The sequence below is a fragment of the Tamandua tetradactyla genome, chromosome 6, assembly GCF_023851605.1.
Source record: "Tamandua tetradactyla isolate mTamTet1 chromosome 6, mTamTet1.pri, whole genome shotgun sequence".
Taxonomy (NCBI): domain Eukaryota; kingdom Metazoa; phylum Chordata; class Mammalia; order Pilosa; family Myrmecophagidae; genus Tamandua; species Tamandua tetradactyla.
Window position 1 is genome coordinate 63,931,610 of NC_135332.1, and position 18,326 is coordinate 63,949,935.

An 18,326-nucleotide genomic window follows, 5' to 3' on the forward strand; every position below is an offset into this window, starting at 1 on the left:
CTCGATTTCTGGTGTAGGTTGATGCTGACGCTCACGGTTCCAGGTTCAAAAAGCCCTGCTTTACCTCATTTCAACTTCTCATTTTAGATTTCCCTCCTCTGTCTCCATCTCAGTAAAAAATTTCCTTGTGAGGATTCCTTGGCTTTACTTCTTCTTGACCCACCCAAGTAGGAAGACTCCTTCCCAATTCTGAATCCCCCAGCCCTGGCGGCCGTATCCCACTCATGGGCACTTAATAGTGACAGTACGAACTTTCAAGAACAGGGTCCAAACCTTTGGATCCAACACGCTCAAGATATTTGTCAAATGTTGGATGTCGTAGCGGAGGAAGCCCAAATGAGAAGTTTTAACAACTGTGAAATTGTACTGTAGTATGCAGAATGCCGGGAAACCACTCTTCTGGAATGTTCTGACTCTATCAAAGTACCAGTGCTTCCTTCCTCCAGCCACTGGAGAACAGCCGAGACCTGACACTTTCGGACGCCTTGTGCGTTGCAGGTGACTTTATCCTCAGACGTATCACGCCCTCATTATGTCTCACACAGTGGCCTCGAGAGGTTTCCATGTGCCGTAACATTTAAGCAACACGACAGGCAAGGGAGATGATATTTAGCCCACCCAGTGCTTGGGCTAAGAAAGCAAGCCTCAGAGACACTACAAAAATCATCACACAGAGAGTGGCTGAGTCCATGTGAATCCATGGAAAATCCAAATTTTCCAGACTCCATGCTCCATGTTCTTTCCAGAAGCCTACCTGGCTCCCGATTTCATCTTATAATCCTGTGTTTATAAATGGGCCCCCAACTTGCTACAAAAGAAAGGGACACCCCCGAGGATGCTGCCCTCTGCAATGTCCCCTTAACTCTGAGGTCTGCACACAGACAGGTGCATGCCTTTGGGCACACACGAGGGACATATGAGGAAAGATCAGAGTGGACCTGGGTTCCAGCCCCACGTTAGCCCGTGGCTGGGAAGGTGATACCTGGCAGAACACTCTCCTTTCTGGGCTACTCCCTCATCCACAGCCTGAGAGGGCCTGAACTGGCTGATTCCCAAGTTCCCTTCCAGGTTTATAACCTTTTCTTGGCCTCTCCTGAGAATTCTGCCCACACTGTTTGGAGCCATTTGGCCCCTTTAAGAACTGGCTGCAATGGAGAACAGAGAAAAGGCAAAAGGAAGGCGGTAAAAATCCAGAGCAGGAAACAGAGGCAAATCCAAGGAAAACTCACTTCCCACTGACCTCGTCTCAAGAGACTTCGGCTGTCCTGATCCTTCCTTGCAGAGCCCCTTAGGTTATGGCGCAAGGAAATAAGGAGGTATGGTGGGGGGTGGGAGGTGGCATCCAGGCCAAGTGGGGAAACAAATCAACCACCCTGAGCCCCTCCAAAGTAGAGCAAGTCCCAGCCCAGCAAGAAGCAACCTTCAGTATCCAAGGAAGGCTTCTCCTACCTTGCTCCCTGCAGGCCAGCTCACACTCAGCCGGCTTCAGTTAGCTTCGGGCACCTGGACCAGAGATCAACCAGCAAGCAGCCTGGGGTTCCGACTCACCTCAGCCCCTTGGTCCCTCTCCCTTCAAAGTGGACAAGCAGGTCATTTTCTGCCACTCTTTGCACATCCGTGGCTTCCCCGTGGCATCAGCTAATTCACTGTGCAAAGCGGCATTTATATATAGAAAGTTGCAGCCACGCAGGTTAGTATTAAAATAGAGACTTGTCGTTGCCGTGGAAACCAAACAAATGATATTCAAAAGGAGATACAAGGATTCTGCAATCGGGAAAGCATGTCCACAGCCTTCCAGGGCAGCTGGAGGGCGGGTGGGATGGCCTCTGGAGAGGGGCCTGGCCTCCGAGCACCAACTCCTCCCATAAAGTTGCGTCCTCTGGTTTCAACTACAGCCATCGCCTCCTGTACAAGCTCCTTCCTAAAGGCAACCCCTGCTCGGAGTTATCTCAAACCAAGTATATCACACTGCTGAAGTTTTATTCCTCCAGCACAAAGGGGAAGCAGCCTGTGGTCCCACTGCTGGTAGGAAGGATGCTTCTAGAAACAAAAGCAGCCTTCTGCCATTGCAGAGACTCAAGAGGCCACGAGCAAGCCGAGTGATATTTCCCAGAGGGCTTTCCCCTCTCTGAGCCTCCATCTTAAAGTATGTGGGGGTTTGGGGGCATGGAGAAGTAGCCTAGTGCCTCCTGCCTCTGTGATTCTAGGATGGACACCTGCATTCCTCTGCCACCTTTTTCTATTCATCTCTAGTTTCCCTATTCCCTGAGCTTATGTCTTAGCCCTGCCACACATGGCCTTGGATATCGCCAAAGTCCCCAGTACCAAGCAGAAACTATTGGTTCCTAGATTTGTCACGTGGAGTAATCTGGCACTCTCGTTCAGCACAGCCACCCTCCCCCATTGCAGCCCCACCCCCAGAATGCCTGATTTCCATCTTCAGGGGGCAGTTAGAGAGGCTGATGGCCCTGGGACCTGAGGTCGCTGAGCCTTTTTGAGTCTCACACATTTCTAAATCAGGCATGATCTAGAATGACTAAAATTTAAAATTTGACAATCCCAAGTGTCAACAAGGATACAGAGCAACTGGAACTATGACACGTAGCCAGAGGGAATGTGAGATGGTCCAGCCAGTCTGCAGAACAGTTCAGGAGTTCTGTTTAGTACAGTTAAACCTATACTTCCTGTACATACAGTCCTAGCAGTCCCACTCCTAGGTATTTACCAAGACAAATGAAAACATATGCCCATACAAAGCCTTACACGTGACCGTTCAGAGAGGCTAGTTCATAAAAACCTCACACTGGAAACAATCCAAAAGATCACCGACAGGAGAGTGGCTGGTCCATCTCTGGTCCATCGTACAATGGAAAACCACAGGACAGCAAAAAGGGAACCAACTGTTGATACCCATTACACACAACAACTTGGATAAGTCTTAACGGTATTGTGGTGAGTGAAAGAAGCCAATCTCAAAAGGTCACATGTTGTATGATTCCATTTATACAATATTCTCGAAAAGAAAAAATGCAGGGATGGGGGAACAGACAAGGGGTTAGGGGTGGGGGTGGATGTGACGACAAGCAAACAGCATGAAAAGATTTGGGGGCTGACGGAACTGCTCTGCAGTTGAGGTGGTGGCCATGCAAACCTAGGTGCGCGTTAAAATGCAGCGAACTGTGCACTAAACAGGTCAATTTTACCGTGCAACAATTTAAAAAGTAAAATAAATGCTTCACCTTGAAAAAAAAACCAGATGACACTGTCTCTCTCCACTGATAAAACCAGGGGTCCTCGTTTACACGTAAAGTTCTGAGATCGATTAGTTATCAGCATCATTTTAAACAGTAAAGGTTGTCTCCTTGTTCTGGCCCAGCGGTTCTCAAAGTGTGTCCCTCAGACCAGCAGTATCCCCATCACCTGAAATGTGTTAGGAAGTACACTAGCTTGGTCCCCCTGACCCCCACCCAAGCCCTACCCAACTGGAAACTCTGGGGACGGGGCCCAGCAATCCCTGTTGTAACAAACTCTGCAGGTGACTCTTCAGCATGCTGACATTTGAGAACCACCGACCTGCCAGATCCAAGTAGGGTAGCCCATGGTGGAATAATCTGGCTGGTGCCCCTTTAATAGTAGCCAGCCATGGATGCAGGCAACGTTTCTCCCCACCATCTCACTGCCTCTTGTCTTTCTTTTTCTTCTCTCCCCACTTCTTGTCTTTGACTGTCCCTGGGCTTGGCAAGCTGTTGCCCTTCAGGTTAGTGTCCAAGGTCACAGCTCCCCCTCACCACCCCAAGGGCAACAGACACACCTGGAATGAAGTCCCAGGACCCCAGAGGAGAAGCTGGGCTGTGCAAATCCACCGTGGCCTGGGCGAACACTCCCCCTTCTGACCCAGCCCAGGATCCTGCACCAACACCAGAATCCAGCCGGCCCACTTCCCACGCCAAACTCTTGGGGCAATTTTCGAAAAGCACATGAGCCCCGTGGTTGCCCCACTGAAGAGGACAACTTCCAACTTACCCCAGAACGACAACTTCAAAGACGGTTTGCGCGGTTGCTGGCTCCAAAGCCACACAGAGATGACAGATTACAAGGAAGAAATCAGAACCATATGGATTGCGCATTCAGCAAATAAACAGAATTACAGCATCAGGGTTGGACCCAAGAAACCAGGGGGCTGTTTGTTTGGCCAGGAGCCCAGACCTGGTGGGCCCCCCCCCCCCAGGCCAGGCTGGGCTCCCCAAGCCTCTCTGCCCCACCCACGACTCCCACAAACCATGCCAGGGAGCGCCCGGCGTGTCCTCCCCTCCTTGCCTAGGTATCCGCTGGGAATCCTGCTTCGGCTGACATTTTAGCGTTTTATTGCATTTTTATATTCCCTTTTATGGTGCAATTGACGTTCGTTTGGCTTCTTTTCTAGTTCTATTCCAATGGGCACAAGCACCAACAGGAATGCCTTTAATGATGGGGCGACTTGGGGTGGGGGTGGGGGCGTGGCTCTCGCCCTCTTTCACCCCCCCGGGGTTTCTTCCTCCCGGAGTGAACTTTTCCTGGGTGGACCCCCCACCACCCTCTTCTCATCCCACTCTTTCCTCTCCCAGTTTCCAGGGAAACGACATGGCATTCCACATTGCCAGGGCTTCTGAGCTGGGGGCAATTTTGCACCCCCCAGGGACATTTGGCAACGTCTGGAGACATTTTATGGAGTTGTCACAACGGGGGAAGGGGGACAGGGAGGCAGACAGGTATATTCACTTTTTGTTGCTGCTGTAGCAAATTACACAAGTACAGTGGCTTAAGGCAACACAAAGTTATTATCTTTCAGTTCTGTAGCCCAAAACTTGCTGGGCAAAAATCCAGGGGCTGGCTGTACTGTGTCTCTTCTGGGAGCTCCAGGGGAGACCCCTGCAGCTCTAGGCACTGCCTGCATTCCCTGGCTAGTAGCCTCTTCCTCCACCTTCAAAGCCAGCGGCATCAGTCTAAACCCTTCTCACTCTGCCACCTCTTTGTTTCTCTCTCTTCTGCCCTCCCCCGCTCCTAGTTATAAGGAATCTTGATAAATCACTGGGTTCACCCACATAATCCAGGATAATGTCCCCATCTCAGGGTCAGCTGATCAGCAACCGTAATTCCTCTTTGCCATGAAGTCTAATATACTTACAGGTCCCAGGCAGTAGGATGCCCAGCACATGGGGCTTCTGGCATCTAGTGTGCAGAGGCCAGAGATGCTGTCAAACATCCTACAGCATGCAGGATGCTCCCCCCACCCCCCAATGCCCCAGCAAAGAATCAGCCAACCCCAAATGTACAAGGGTCAAGACTTAGAAGCTCTCATGTAGTCTAACACTGAATGGGCAGGGGTTGATTCCCGGCGTCCCTGAGCCAAATCTCTTTCCATAGACAGGCCAACTTGAAGGCTTTCAGAGAGCCTGGAGAAGGTCTGATTCCCCTTTAAGAGGGATCTATTATTGTCCTGTTGAATATTTTACAGTAGATTCCCCAACTCTCCAGGAATCACCCTCCAATGATTCTTGTTTGAAAGATAGAAACTATACACCAATTTAAAGAGTGTATAAAATGCATCGTACTCATAGATGCCTGATAAATAGGAATAAACACAGTGGATGGAGATTTTCTTTTGATCTCTTCAATTCAGCTCATTCTGCTTTGCTGTCAGGTTCCTTTTTGCTCACAGAAACCCCTGAGCTAGCAAGCCCTAGCTGTCACATCCCCATTCTCTCTCGGCCCTTTCTTCTCTCGCCCAGGACTGCTGAGCCAACACTGGCTGGAGATAATTCCCAATGATCCCAGAGATCTCAGTCTCCCCAGAGGCTCTCTTGCCACCCCAGAACCCCTTGGGTGGGGCGGCCCGAATGGGAGAGAGCCCTGCCCCCAGCCAGTACAGACATTGGGTGGGGGAAGGAGGGAGAGAGGCACACAGGTCCAGGGTTCTCCCAGAGAAGATGACCCTCGCCCCCACCCCACGGGTCCATTTCTCCCAGGGCCAGACAAGAAGAGGGAGCACAGAGTGACAGTGGCGGTGACATGGGATTCGGTCCCAGCAACAGACAGGTAGGTTCTGCCAACCCCGATTTTCATCTTTCTGACAAAAGGCGAAAAGCCGTGTCCACTGCCTCCCACCTCCATCGAAAGGCTGAGTGGAGCCCGGGAGCACCCGGTGCGTGTGTGTGCACGCGCCTGTCCCCATGTCCTACCCACCAGGCGAGTCCCCACTCTGCACCCTCAGCTTGACGCAGCGAAGCCCCTATTGAATTTCTCTGGCGTAATTACCCAGCATCTTCTGCCAAGTCACCATCTCCACTCCAACACATGAAAGCTCAGGGCTGTGTCAAGATGCCTGATCCTCAGGGGCTTGGGAACACGTGTGTCAGGATGTCCCCTGCGGAACATGCCATCTGTTCATTCACTTGTCCAACTAGCACTTGCTGCATTGTCTATTCTGTGCCAGGCAGCCTCCTGGGCGCTGAAACCACAGCAGTCAGCAATGCAAAGGGGCCACCAGGACGTCAACTCATGTAGGGGAGAAAGACGAGCCCCAGCCCCGCTCCTCAACATCACACCCGTCATCTCATTCAACGTCCACATCGACGTCTCAGGCAGCAGGAAATTCTTCCGCGACACTCACGACGTACCAGGCACCTTCCCCTTTACACACACTGCCTCATTCACCTCTTGCCACAAGAGTTGTGGTCGGTTCTATAATTATCCCCATTGCGCAGAGGACGATGTCAAACTGCCAAATAGCCCAGTGACTTGTCCCACGGGGGTGGATGCACATCAGCTAGGAAGTGACAGCACTGGGACTTGAACCTGGGCAGTCTCGAGGCTTTGTCAGGGTAAGTACCATGTTCAAGGCCACAGAGCTAACAAGGCATGACCTTGAGGTCTGAACCCATGCACATCTGGCTCCAGAGCTCCTTAGTTATTCCCCTCTACTCTAACCTGCTAGCCGTGAAAGATCCCTCGCCGACATCCAGCTCCACTCAATGGCTGGTCACCCTCACTGGCCCAATGCACCTGCTGGAAAACCCAAGTCCATGGCTCCCATTCCTAAGGCATGGAGAAGGGGTGGAGGGGGCATGTTGTCATCCAGCCACAGTGATCCCTTTGTTGCTTCAAGCCCCATGGAGTCCCTGACTTGGAGAGGGAGCATCACTGCCAAAAAGAGTCCCACTGCAGCCAGTGTGCTCATCCTCATTTCCCAAACTCAGCCTCCACCAGACGGAGCGGTAGTCACGTAAATGCCAGCAGAAAGTTCCAAGATGCTTTTGATAATGTGATTTTCAAACGCAAGGCCCCGGTGGCCATAGATGCTACTGTGGGTTTCTCGGCTCTCCTGCTCAAGCCTCCACCTTCTGGGACTTCTCTGCTCCCCCTCTTCATCTTCTGTGCTCCTCGATCTCTGAGGATTGGGAGTCTGGTTTTCATGTTTGGGATTCTTGTGCCAGAGACTGGGGCAGAGGGCAAGCACCATTGCCTGCAGAGGCATCTCATAATAGCCTCAGGAACCACCAGGTGGAAGCAACGGGTAGCAGGTATCTGCTATGGTCTATCCGCCCAGCAGCCACAGGTACCCCTGCTTCTGATGAGAGCAGCTGCTGTTCCTTTGGGGAAATACCTTTCCCCCACTCTCAGTGCTCATGCTCCTAACTTGGCTAGTTAGCATATTTCACACCCCTGGCCACAGTGACTAGTTAAGGGACAGGCAATTGACCCAAATCAGTCATTACATGCTCAATCCCTGGACTTCAGTTGGGATTCCTGAGAAAAGGAAGTACCATTATATTAAGATATAAATCTGAAGCTGCTGGTGATCACTTTGACACCTTGCAGGAAAAACGTTACTGGGAAGGGAACTAAAATAGAAGAAAAGTGACTAGCAAGGGAGAGAGAGAGAGGAAGGGGCAGAAGGGCAAGAGATTCATCAGATTGCTGAGCTGGTTAAGTCCCTTGATCAAACCATGCCTGAAGGTGAACTTCCCAGGAATGTTTCAGTTATACCAACCCATTTTTTTTCAAAGCCAATTTGATTGGTTATTCTGTAACTTGCGATGAAAGAGTCATGGCAAATACTCTACTTGGGAAGGCTCAGGGTGCTGTACTAATGGCAACACCCAGAGCTTAAAGGACTGCAAGCAGAGTGTATTTAGGGATTCAGCCCCTTTCTTCAGCCTGCACTTGTGGATAAGCACCTCTCCCCCGAATATTTGAATTTCTAAATACCCCCTTTATTAGTTTCCTATGGCCACTGTAACATACTACCACAAACTTGCTGGCTAAAATGACAGAAAAGTGCTCCCTTACTCTTTCGGAGGCCAGAAGTCCAAAAGATATTTCATGAGACAGATTCAAGGCATCAGCAGTGCTGAGCTCCCTCTGGAGGCTCTGGGAGAGAGTCCGTTCCTTACCTCTTCAGCTTCCTGTGGCTGCCAGCGCTCCTTGGCTTGTGGCCACATCACTGCAGCCTCTGCCCCTGTGGTCACATGACCCCTCCTCTCCTGGGAGCCCCTTACCTTCCTCTGGCTCTCTCTCTCTCTCTCTCATGACGACACTGTGGCTGCATTTAGGGTCCACCTAGACAATCCAGGATAACCTCCCCATCTCAAGGACATCTGCAAAGAGCCTGTTTCCAAATAAAGGGACATTCAGAGGTTCCAGGGACTCGGATGCGGACATATATTTAGGGGCCATTATCACAGCCACACCCCCAATCTGGCCAAGTCAGAAGGATTTTCTGCACGTGCATGAGCTGTGTCCCTGGCCATGCCTCACAAGGCCCAACTGGCTGGAGCTCTGCCCTGAAGTGGGATCAGCTGTGTGAGTCACGTGGCCCTGGGAGAGGAGGAAATATCCAGAGTGTGAGAGACACGGGCTCGGAGTGGAGGAAATGCCAAAGGACTGAGATGATCAGGTCGTCAGCCCAAGAAAGAGGTCTGCACAGAACAGGCTGGGGGAACTGGAGGTGGGTGTCTGTCTGCTTGGGGATAAAATCCAAGTGGACCTTGGAGTAAGATGAGGGGAAGGAGACTAGGACCTCCCCTCCACACCCCAATTTCCCCAGAGACCAGGAGAGCTATGGGGGGTGTGAGGTGCAGAGAGGCACAGTCCATCCTGGAAGCAGGAGGGAGAGAGGCATAGAATTGAGGGAGAGTGAGAGAGTGGGACAGAAGAAAACTGAGTCCAGCTGAGGCTGTTCCTTATGACGTAAGTGATTATGACCTGTACTTCTTCTGGAAGGGACTCTGCCTTCTAAAGGGCTGAACTAACACCAGGTGGCCCATACACTGGATGAAAGGAGCAGGAAGGGCCACTGACTTTCCTAGGATGGCAGAGACTGTTCATCAGGGCATTGGCAGAGGGGGCAGAGGGTGGGGGGTGGGGGGAGAAGGGTCCTCCTTCCCCCAATTCCATCTCATCTCAGTGCTCAATATAACTTAAAGACGGGAAGAACAGAGGCTGGTGACTCCTCCAAGGACCTCAGGATGGGCTGATTCGAAGCTGGGTGCCCATCTCTCCCTGCCCCACAGAGCAGCTGGAAGCAAATCCCTCAATCTGACCACAGAGTGAGGTCTGTGACGGTGCAGATGAGAGGTGCTCGGCCAGCACACACATGGAGCACAAGGCAAACAGCTCCTGAGGAATGCAGAACCCAAAACCGGACTATAAAGCCACCATCATTTTCTAAGTCCTGGATCATGGACTGACATAGTAAACGGGGGTTTCCCACAACAAAGAGGTTCCTATAATAAGAAAAAAAGTAGAACCAGATCATGCTGAAGTTTATGGAGGGGGTCAGGACTGGAGCTGACGCATCTGCTCACCGCGAGTGTTTGGATGAAATGAGCTCAAGCATGGAACACAGTTGCACAATACCTGACCCAGAGTCCGAGTAAATGGTGGCTGTTATTTTATGAAATAGCCACCACGATGAAATCTTGGCTGTGGAGGTTGGCGTCACTGGGGAAAGTGAGCCAATGGAGAGCGAGGGCCAATGGTGGAGCGGGATGCCTTGTGAGGGAGTGAGCTCCCCATCAGCACAAGTGGTTTAGAGACTAGTCAGCCACCAGTCGAGGATTTGGTGGTAGGATTTCACCACTTGGAATGGATGGGCCAGAGAGCAGGGATCACCTCTAAGTATACATGAGAGCCTGCCAATATCTGCAGGTTAAGGAAGCAGGTCCCGGCTCAGGCATTTTGGGAGCAAAAGAGATCCTAGAATATGGGAATGGCTGTAGGACAGATGCAGTCTAGACCCAACCCAGAGTCTTAAAACAAATGGAATTAAAGAAAAAGGAGAAGGGAAAGTGGGCCAGGGGGGACAGTTAAAAATTAAGGGAGATTTAAGAGATGGATCAATCAAATGCAATGTTGGTTTGGATCCTCGTTCCAACAGACCAATTGTTGTTTTGTTTTGTTTTTTAAAAGAAAAAGTGGGGATAGGGTGGTGGGGATGGGATTGAATGTGGACTAGACATTAGAAGATATCATGAAATTTTTAATTTCGTTGAGTGTATTAGTGGTATTGTGGTTTATTTTGCTTTTTAAGTCCTTATCTATTGGAGACACACTAAAATATTTATGGGTGAAAAACTGTAATATCTGGAATTTCCTTTAAAATACACTAGGAAAGGGCGGTGTGACGGTGGCTCAGGGTCAAAATTCTCGCCTGCCATGACGGAGACCTGGGTTTGATTTCTGGTGCCTATCCATGCAAAAATACATATATATACGCACACACACACCAGGAAAGAAAAAAATACACTAGGGGTGTGTGTTGGTGAAGAAGGGGGGACATAAATGAAAAAAAAAACAGCAGAATATTAATAATCATTAAAGCTGAGTGATGGGACATGGAAGGAGTCAAAATACTATTCGAATTTTGCATGTTCGAGATTCTCATTAGTGAAAAATAAAATTAAAAGACATGCACTAAAAATATATTTTTTTTCTTTTTAAAAAAAGTCTTCCGGAATCCAGATTGGGGTTGTAGCTTCCTGAGGGAAGGGGTAAGATCGGGTTGCTGTGTCCCGGGAAGAGCTGGCTTGTCAGGAGTAGAGGGCATGCTGGGGTGCTTTCACAACCCCAAACCAGTCTGCACTGAAATGGCAGAAGGAAAGATCGACCCCGTTCTCTGCCAAATGTTAACAATGTGACAGTGACCACACCTGTGCGGATAATGACAAAAAGTCATCGGGTCAAGACTTGTGGGCATCGACCTCCCCCAGCTTTGAGGGCTCTGATGGTTACAGAATCCCTTTCCTCTTAATACTTCCAGGGGTTGCTTCATTAATCCGACCATGCCCTCACCAAGCCTGAGAAGGACAAGTAATGCATGCAGCGTCCTGAGCTGCTATTTTTTAAAGGCCTGTCGTGGGAAGAGGGTGACAGCAGAGATGTCTGCCAACACTTCCAGCTCTGGGCTCATGGTGTGGTAGCCTGGCTGCTCTGTGGTGAGCTCCAGGGAGGACCTTGGGCCAGTGGCCCCTTGCTCACCCTCCTCTCTGGCTCCTCCGGTTGGTGGAAAGGAGGTAGGATGGAGGTAAACTCAGAGATGTAGGGCATCTGCTTGCATGGAGGAGTGAAGGAGTGGGCTGAAGGGATGGGATGGGATGGGATGTAAGGGGAGAGGCGAGAAGGCTCAGATGAGGGGGGCGGGAGGCTTGGAACCACCCAGAATTCATCAGAGGTCATGAGCTGGACTGGGGGAGCTAAACACAGCCCCCTTGCTTTGCTTGGCTCACAGACATTTTGGAAAACATCTGACTTAGATGCCAACATATTAAAAACCAAGAAAGTTCACATTAAAAAAATAAAGATGTCAATGGCTTCTTAAGAACTCAGGAAGGTCAAAAGAAGGAGAAGAAATTTAGCCACTTTGCCCACTGTTTTCTAAAATGCAAAGGGTTCTCAGCCCCGGCAGCTCACAAGGATCACCTGGGACCTTTAAAAGCTCCTGATGCCCAGGAATAACCCAGATGAATTAATCCAGGATCTCTGGGGTAGAGGCCTGGATATCTGCTGCTTTGAAAGCTTGCAAGGTAGCTTCTAACGAGCAACGGACACCGAGAGGCACCTCCACCTGCCTCACTCAGTGAGGTCACCTGCCCCACTTAGAGACTACCTGGCACAGCAGGTGGCTCGGCTGAGGTTTATTAACAAGAAAAGGCTAAACCTCAAAACATGCACCCAGCACACAGAATCCCACCAGCAACTCCTGCTTTAACTACAGCCCTTTCTAAAGCATCTGCCCTGGAGGACATAAAGCGCTGGCTCAGCGGCATCCGGCCAGGTGAGGCTGCACTCACCTCTGCCCGTCCCTGGAAGAGTGAAAGGGCAAAGCTGCTGAGGTTCACGAGTGCACACGGGGAAGGAGGCAGGTGTCCTCTACCCCAGGTGTGTGGACAGCTCCCAAGAAGCACTTGAGTTTCAGATTTCCCCCCGCTGTGTAAGATGTGTTCTTCTGCCTTAAAATATACTTTCTGTAAAAGCCCAGAGCCAGATCACCGTTTAGAAACCCCAACTGCCATCACTCAGCATCATGCTTTCTGTCCACAAGCCCTCTCGGTTCAATACTAATGAAAGGTAAATAGGAGAACGGACGAGCTTGTCAGCACCGTTATCGGAAAGGTGACGCTGGAGAGAGCCAGGGAAAGAGGCCAGGCTCGGCTGAGCTCAGACAGGGCCTCGGCGCTTGCGGTCCATCTAGCCTGGGGAATGAGGTATTAGTGGCTTCTCTGCATTTGGGGGAAATTTCCCACCAGTTTTGTGCCATTTCTCTAAAAAAAAAAAAAAGGGAGCTTTTTTGGGGGTGGGGTGCATTGTCCGGGAAGCAAACAAAAACGGGAGTTTTAAAAAAAAAAGAAAAGAAAGTAGTGTCAGGAAATTAATCGTCCTCCAGGTTCGTGTCAGCATTTCAAGTGGAGGGAGGGTGGGAGGCTGCCTCTGGTGCCCCCACCAGAGCGACAGCAAGAGGCAAGGAAACGGGGATTTTATTTGCCCAGATAAAGTGAGGTGGAGCCGGAGAAGGGTGACAAGTGACGTGTGAATCACAAAGACCCGGGCTTCCCAGGACGCGACGTGTCCAAACAGGTCGCATGGCTCAGCCTGAGAAACAGGAAAATGAGGAAGAGTTGAGCTCCGTGCCTGGGTACCTTGGCACCAACCCCATCTCCAAGGCCGCTGTGCAGAGCTGGAGAGGAGCCTGTTCTGTGATGTGCCGGGGTCAAGAGGCCCCTGTCTCCCTCTCCGGCCAGCCCAGCAGCACAGCCGAGGCCTGGGGCTACATCCTGGGGACAGTCTCAGCATCTGGTGCCTGGACCAGCAGCTTTAAGCTTGTTAGAAAGGCTGCATCCCCAGCTGCACCTACCCCAGACCTCCTTAATCAGAATCTGCACCAGAATCAAGCTCTCCAGATGAGTTGAGAGCACGCTCACGTTTTACAAGCACGAATGTAAGGTCTGCAGACTATTTTACGGCTGGGCAAGGCAACCTCAAGGTACCCCTATACGCTGATCAAGGGCATAACAGCTGCACGGACAGTTGAGGCGTTTATAAGCAGTTTTAATCTGGGCATTTTACACTGACTTTTCTTCCCACCCAGTCTGATTCAAGGACACAGCTACTTCCTCGGTTCCCTAATTCAGTGATCAACCAAGGTGATTTCTGATGAAAATGAATCCCTGTAGCCAAGGAGCCTACCATAGAAATGTCTCAGGATTTATTTGCTCATTTGCTCTATTATTATCTTTTTGTTCATACATGCTGATTCAAGCACTTATTGGGCACCTACTGTATATCAGACACTGAGAATATGGAGAGAAGACGATACAGCCCAGGCCCCCGAAGGGCTCACCTTTTGAGGAGAAAAAGCAGCCAGGCCACCATGGGCAGGGGAAAGGGTCTCTGCACTGATAAAAACCATGGTGCCCTGAGAACAGAGTGGGTCCAGAAAGCCTACTTAAAGGAGGTACTGCCTAAAGGTCATCATAATGACATGCTTTTCCTCGGCCAGGTTCTTTTCTTTGCTCTCTGCTGTCCTGCTTTCTAACAGATCGACTGTGTTTTCTTTACTCTTTTCCCAAGCTCGGCATTTATAGTCTATTTATACTACTTAGGTGGTTATACTGACATTTTGACATGTACACTTGACTTCAAGCCTAAAATTAATCAATAACTCTTTTCTCCTTCTGAATAATGGAAAACCCCGGAATGCTTTAACTTCGATTTCCTACCTCCTACCTTCTAAGTGTTTGTAGCATGAGTCACCTCAAGGTGCTTTTTCCCCAACAAGGCGTATAATCACCTGTTTATTTGTTAGTGCCTTCCACTGACAACTTTATAGGAAAAAATCTCCAAATTGACTCAAGAAGAAATAGAGAACCTGAAAAGATACCTAACCTCCAAAGAAATTGATGCAGTGGTCTTAAATATATATTATAAAACTATCAATGGATCTGTGTGGCTTAGCAACAGGTTTTCTCAGATCTTTAAAAAAAAAAAAGACAGCTCTTATCTTATAAAATCTCTTCCTGAAATAGAAAGACAGAAAAAAGCTCAGCTCCTTTTACACTAGCCCAATACCAACTCCAAAGAAGAACAATAGAAGATAAAGGAATTATAAATCTACGTCCTTCCTTAGGACATAGATATCAAAATCTCAAATAGTTGCAAATCCCAGGAATGCAGAGTCAAACATCAGAAAACTCAGGAAACTCAGCCCACTGAAAGGTTATAGGGAAAAAAGATAGGATAATCTAGATGCAGAAAAGCATTTAATAGAGCTCCACATCCATTTAGGTGATTAAAATCCTCACAAACTAGTACTACAAGAGAACTTTCTCCATCCTATAAATGGTAACTATCAAAAATTAAAAGAAATGTCATGCTAAGTGGAAAACAGTGGAAGCGTTTCCTTTAAAGTCAGAAAGAAGACAAGGCTATTCCTAATCACTGCTTCTTTTCAACTCTGAAAAGAAGGTCCTGCAACACAGTAAGGCAGTAGAAATAAAAAATATAAAGACTACAAAGGAAGAAAACTGCTGACATCCTTGTCCAATGTCATTGGTCTCACCGTGGTGGGAGATTGAATAATGTACCCCAACAAAAGATATGTTCAGAATCTTAATCTGCATTCCTATGGGTGTGAACACGTGTGTAATTAGGACCTTTTGAAGATGTTACCTATTTAGTTAAGTGTGGCCCACGTAAAAAGGCGTGGGCCTAATTTGTATTACTGGAGACCTTTATAAGCAAAAGGAATTCAGACACGGTCACAGAAGGCCACACAAAAAGCAACCGGAAGTCCATAGAAACCAGAGAAGCAGACACAAGGAGCGAGAGACTGGAGACAGCGCTGCGAGCCAAGGAACCCCGGAGAGTGTGTCAAGCCAGCACCAGGACAAAGCACGACCTTGCCAACACTTTGATTTTGGACTTCCGGCCTTTGAAATTGAGCTAATCTATTCCTGTTGGTAAAAGAACCGGTGTGTGGTATTTGTCAGGGCAGCCTGGGGAACTACTGAGGCTACTGGAGGGTGCGCTCTATCAAAACAAGGGAGGAAACCAAGAAAGAGGAAGAAGCGAGACCCAGAAATTGGCCAAAAAGCAGGAAAAGGGCAAGAGGATGATGGTAAAGGGAGAAACCAAGGTGACAACTGTACATTTAGCCTTGAAAGCCACAGACCTGAGCAGAGCAAATACATTCTTCTAGCTCCAGAGAAAAAAATAGGATTGATAAAATACTTTGCATGCTGATGGTATTCAGAGGAATTTTAAAGATCTACCAAAGAGTCTGGGGAGGGGAACTGGTGATAGGAACAGAGAAAACTAAACAAACAAAAAGATTGCTTTTAACAAATGCTAAAACTTGCCAAATCTAGAGACAACTGATAAGCACAGGAGAAAACACTCAATATCATTAGTCCCCGGGGAAATGTGAGTTAAAATCACAATGAAAAAGATTGCTTTTTTGTTTTATTTGCTTGCGGTTTTTAAAGTTAACTTTGGGGGGGGGGGTGGTACAGGGTGTTCCACCAAAGAAGCAGAAGTGAATAAGTGGCTCATTTATAATTAATTTACCCCGGCATGATAAGGTCAACGTTGAGTACCGACATAATCACACAGCATGGAACCACTTTCTCGGCGGGGGTGGGGGGGGGTGGGGAGGGGGCGGTGCACAGGGTTTATGTATGTACAGAGGGAGTGGGGGGCAGAGAATCCTGGTAAGAGAGCCAAGTTTAATCTTCTATAATAAACTTGGACGGAAAATACCACAAGAAAAATAGTATAAAGATATTCAGGGAAAAAAATTGGAAATAAAGCCTGAAGAAACAGCCAAACAGAGTTAAAAGCAGTGGCCTCTGTGCAGAAAGAGTTGGGAATGTGATGGCGAGGAAGAATGTACTAGTTTTTAAAATTCTATTACTTAAATAAAAATAAACATCCAATTTAAAAAGAAAAAATATACCAATCAAAACAGCAACAAACTGTTCGCTATAAATTAACTAAAGAATACAAGACCTATATAAAGAAAATTTGAAAATTAAGGCCCTAAGTAGATGGGTAGATACACTTTGTTTCCAGATGGAAGGCTCAATATTTCCAAAGAGCCCTTCTCCCACAAATTAATCTCCAAATGCAGTGCCACTTCAATCAAAAACACAGCAGTTGTTTAAAATACCCGAGGAGCCCATCCGAGAAATTCATATGGCATCATAAGAGCATCTAAGACAATTCTGAAGAAGGGGGAGGAAAGGAATCGTTCTGTCAAATATTAAGACATCTTATAAAGTAACAGATTAATAAATTGGACTAGATAACAGTTAAAATCTTCTGCGGGACAAAATAAACCATAAAAAAAAGAAAAAGTTGAAATCGATCTTTAAAAGATGGTACAATAGGAAAACGAGCAGAAAGAATATGATCTGGAAACTCACAGAAGAGCTCCGAATGGCAAATAAACTTATGCACACATACACAAACAACCTCTCTAGCAATGAAAGAAATGCAAATGTAAGCTAAATCCACAGTACTATATTTCACATCCTCAGACTGGAATAAGCTAGTGTTGGCGAGGGAAATGGAAATTCTGGTACTCAGTGGGTGGCAGTATATATTTGCACAACCCCTTTGAAAAACAAATTGGCACTAGAATCTAGCAAGGGACAGATGTGCATACTCAAAACGCAGATATTTTCCTTCTAGGTACCTAGCCCCAGAGGAACAAGTACACAAGGAGACATGCCTGAGGATAAACATGGCAACACTGCTTATGATAACCTAAACTATATCCCTATAGGGAGAAATTATGGAATATGCACACTATGGAAAACTATACAGCAGTTAAAACAAACAAATGAGGCAAAAACATGGATAAACCTAAAAAACATAATGTGTGAAAAGAGCAATTCGCAAAAAAGATCAATACAGTATGGCACAGTCCATGTAAGTTTAAAAACACACAAGGCATTACTGCGATGTATTCATGCCAGTAAAAATATAAAACATGCTCCAGGGGGAATGCAGAATCACAGGACAGTGGTTTTCTCCAGCAAAGAAAGAAAGAAGATGGAATTAGAGGAATACATAGGAGCTTTAAGGCCAAGTCATGTGTTATTTCTGATTGACAGGTGACAAATGTTAAAACTTGCCAACTCTAGAGACAACTGATAACCACAGGAGAAAACACCCAATATCATTAGTCCCCAGGGAAATGCGAGTTAAAATCACAATGGAAAACTACTCATGCTCACTAGAATGACTAATTTTTATTTTTTATTTTTAATTTTGCAATGGCAAATGCTGGCAAGGGCAATTAGAAGCTCATCCATCTCTGTAGGGGCTGAGTGAAGTGGAAGCAAATGCTTCAGAAAGTAGTTTAGTTGTTTCGTATAAAGTTAAACATATGCTTACTCTATAAGCCAGCAATTCACTCCTAGGTATTTACCTAAGAGAAATGAAAACATGTCCAAAAGATATGTACACAAATATTCACAGCAGATTTATTCATAATAGCTTAAAACTGGAAACAACCCAAGAGCCCATCAAATGATGAATGAATAAGCAAACTGTGGTATATTCAAATAAAGTACTTGAATATTGAATGAATTGATATTCAATAAAAAGGGATGAGCTATTTGATAGAACACTGTGAATGAATCTCACAGGCAGTCTGCTCTGCAAAAAAGGGGATTTAAGAGTACATTTTGCATGATCCATTTCTACAGAAACCATTTCTATGGAATTCTACAACAGATAAAACTCATCTAGAGGGTAGAAATCAGTACAGAGGTGAGCTGGGGAGA

At 47.6% G+C, this 18,326-nt stretch overlaps 1 protein-coding gene across 4 annotated transcripts in view; it reads right to left on the reverse strand.

The window, feature by feature from the left end:
- Positions 1–18,326, reverse strand: part of GAS7 (growth arrest specific 7) — a 224,255-nt gene that overhangs the window by 125,666 nt on the left and 80,263 nt on the right. Inside the window, exon 1 of one of the 4 annotated variants that reach the window (XM_077165969.1) lies at positions 8,433–8,558. The exons of 2 other annotated variants lie outside the window; for them this stretch is intronic. In XM_077165969.1, the coding sequence (XP_077022084.1) occupies positions 8,433–8,480 (48 nt within the window). In that variant the 5' untranslated portion in view covers positions 8,481–8,558. Of the gene's footprint in view, positions 1–1,548; positions 2,405–8,432; positions 8,559–18,326 lie in introns of those variants that run through there. One more of the 4 variants, XM_077165971.1, reaches the window with a different exon arrangement.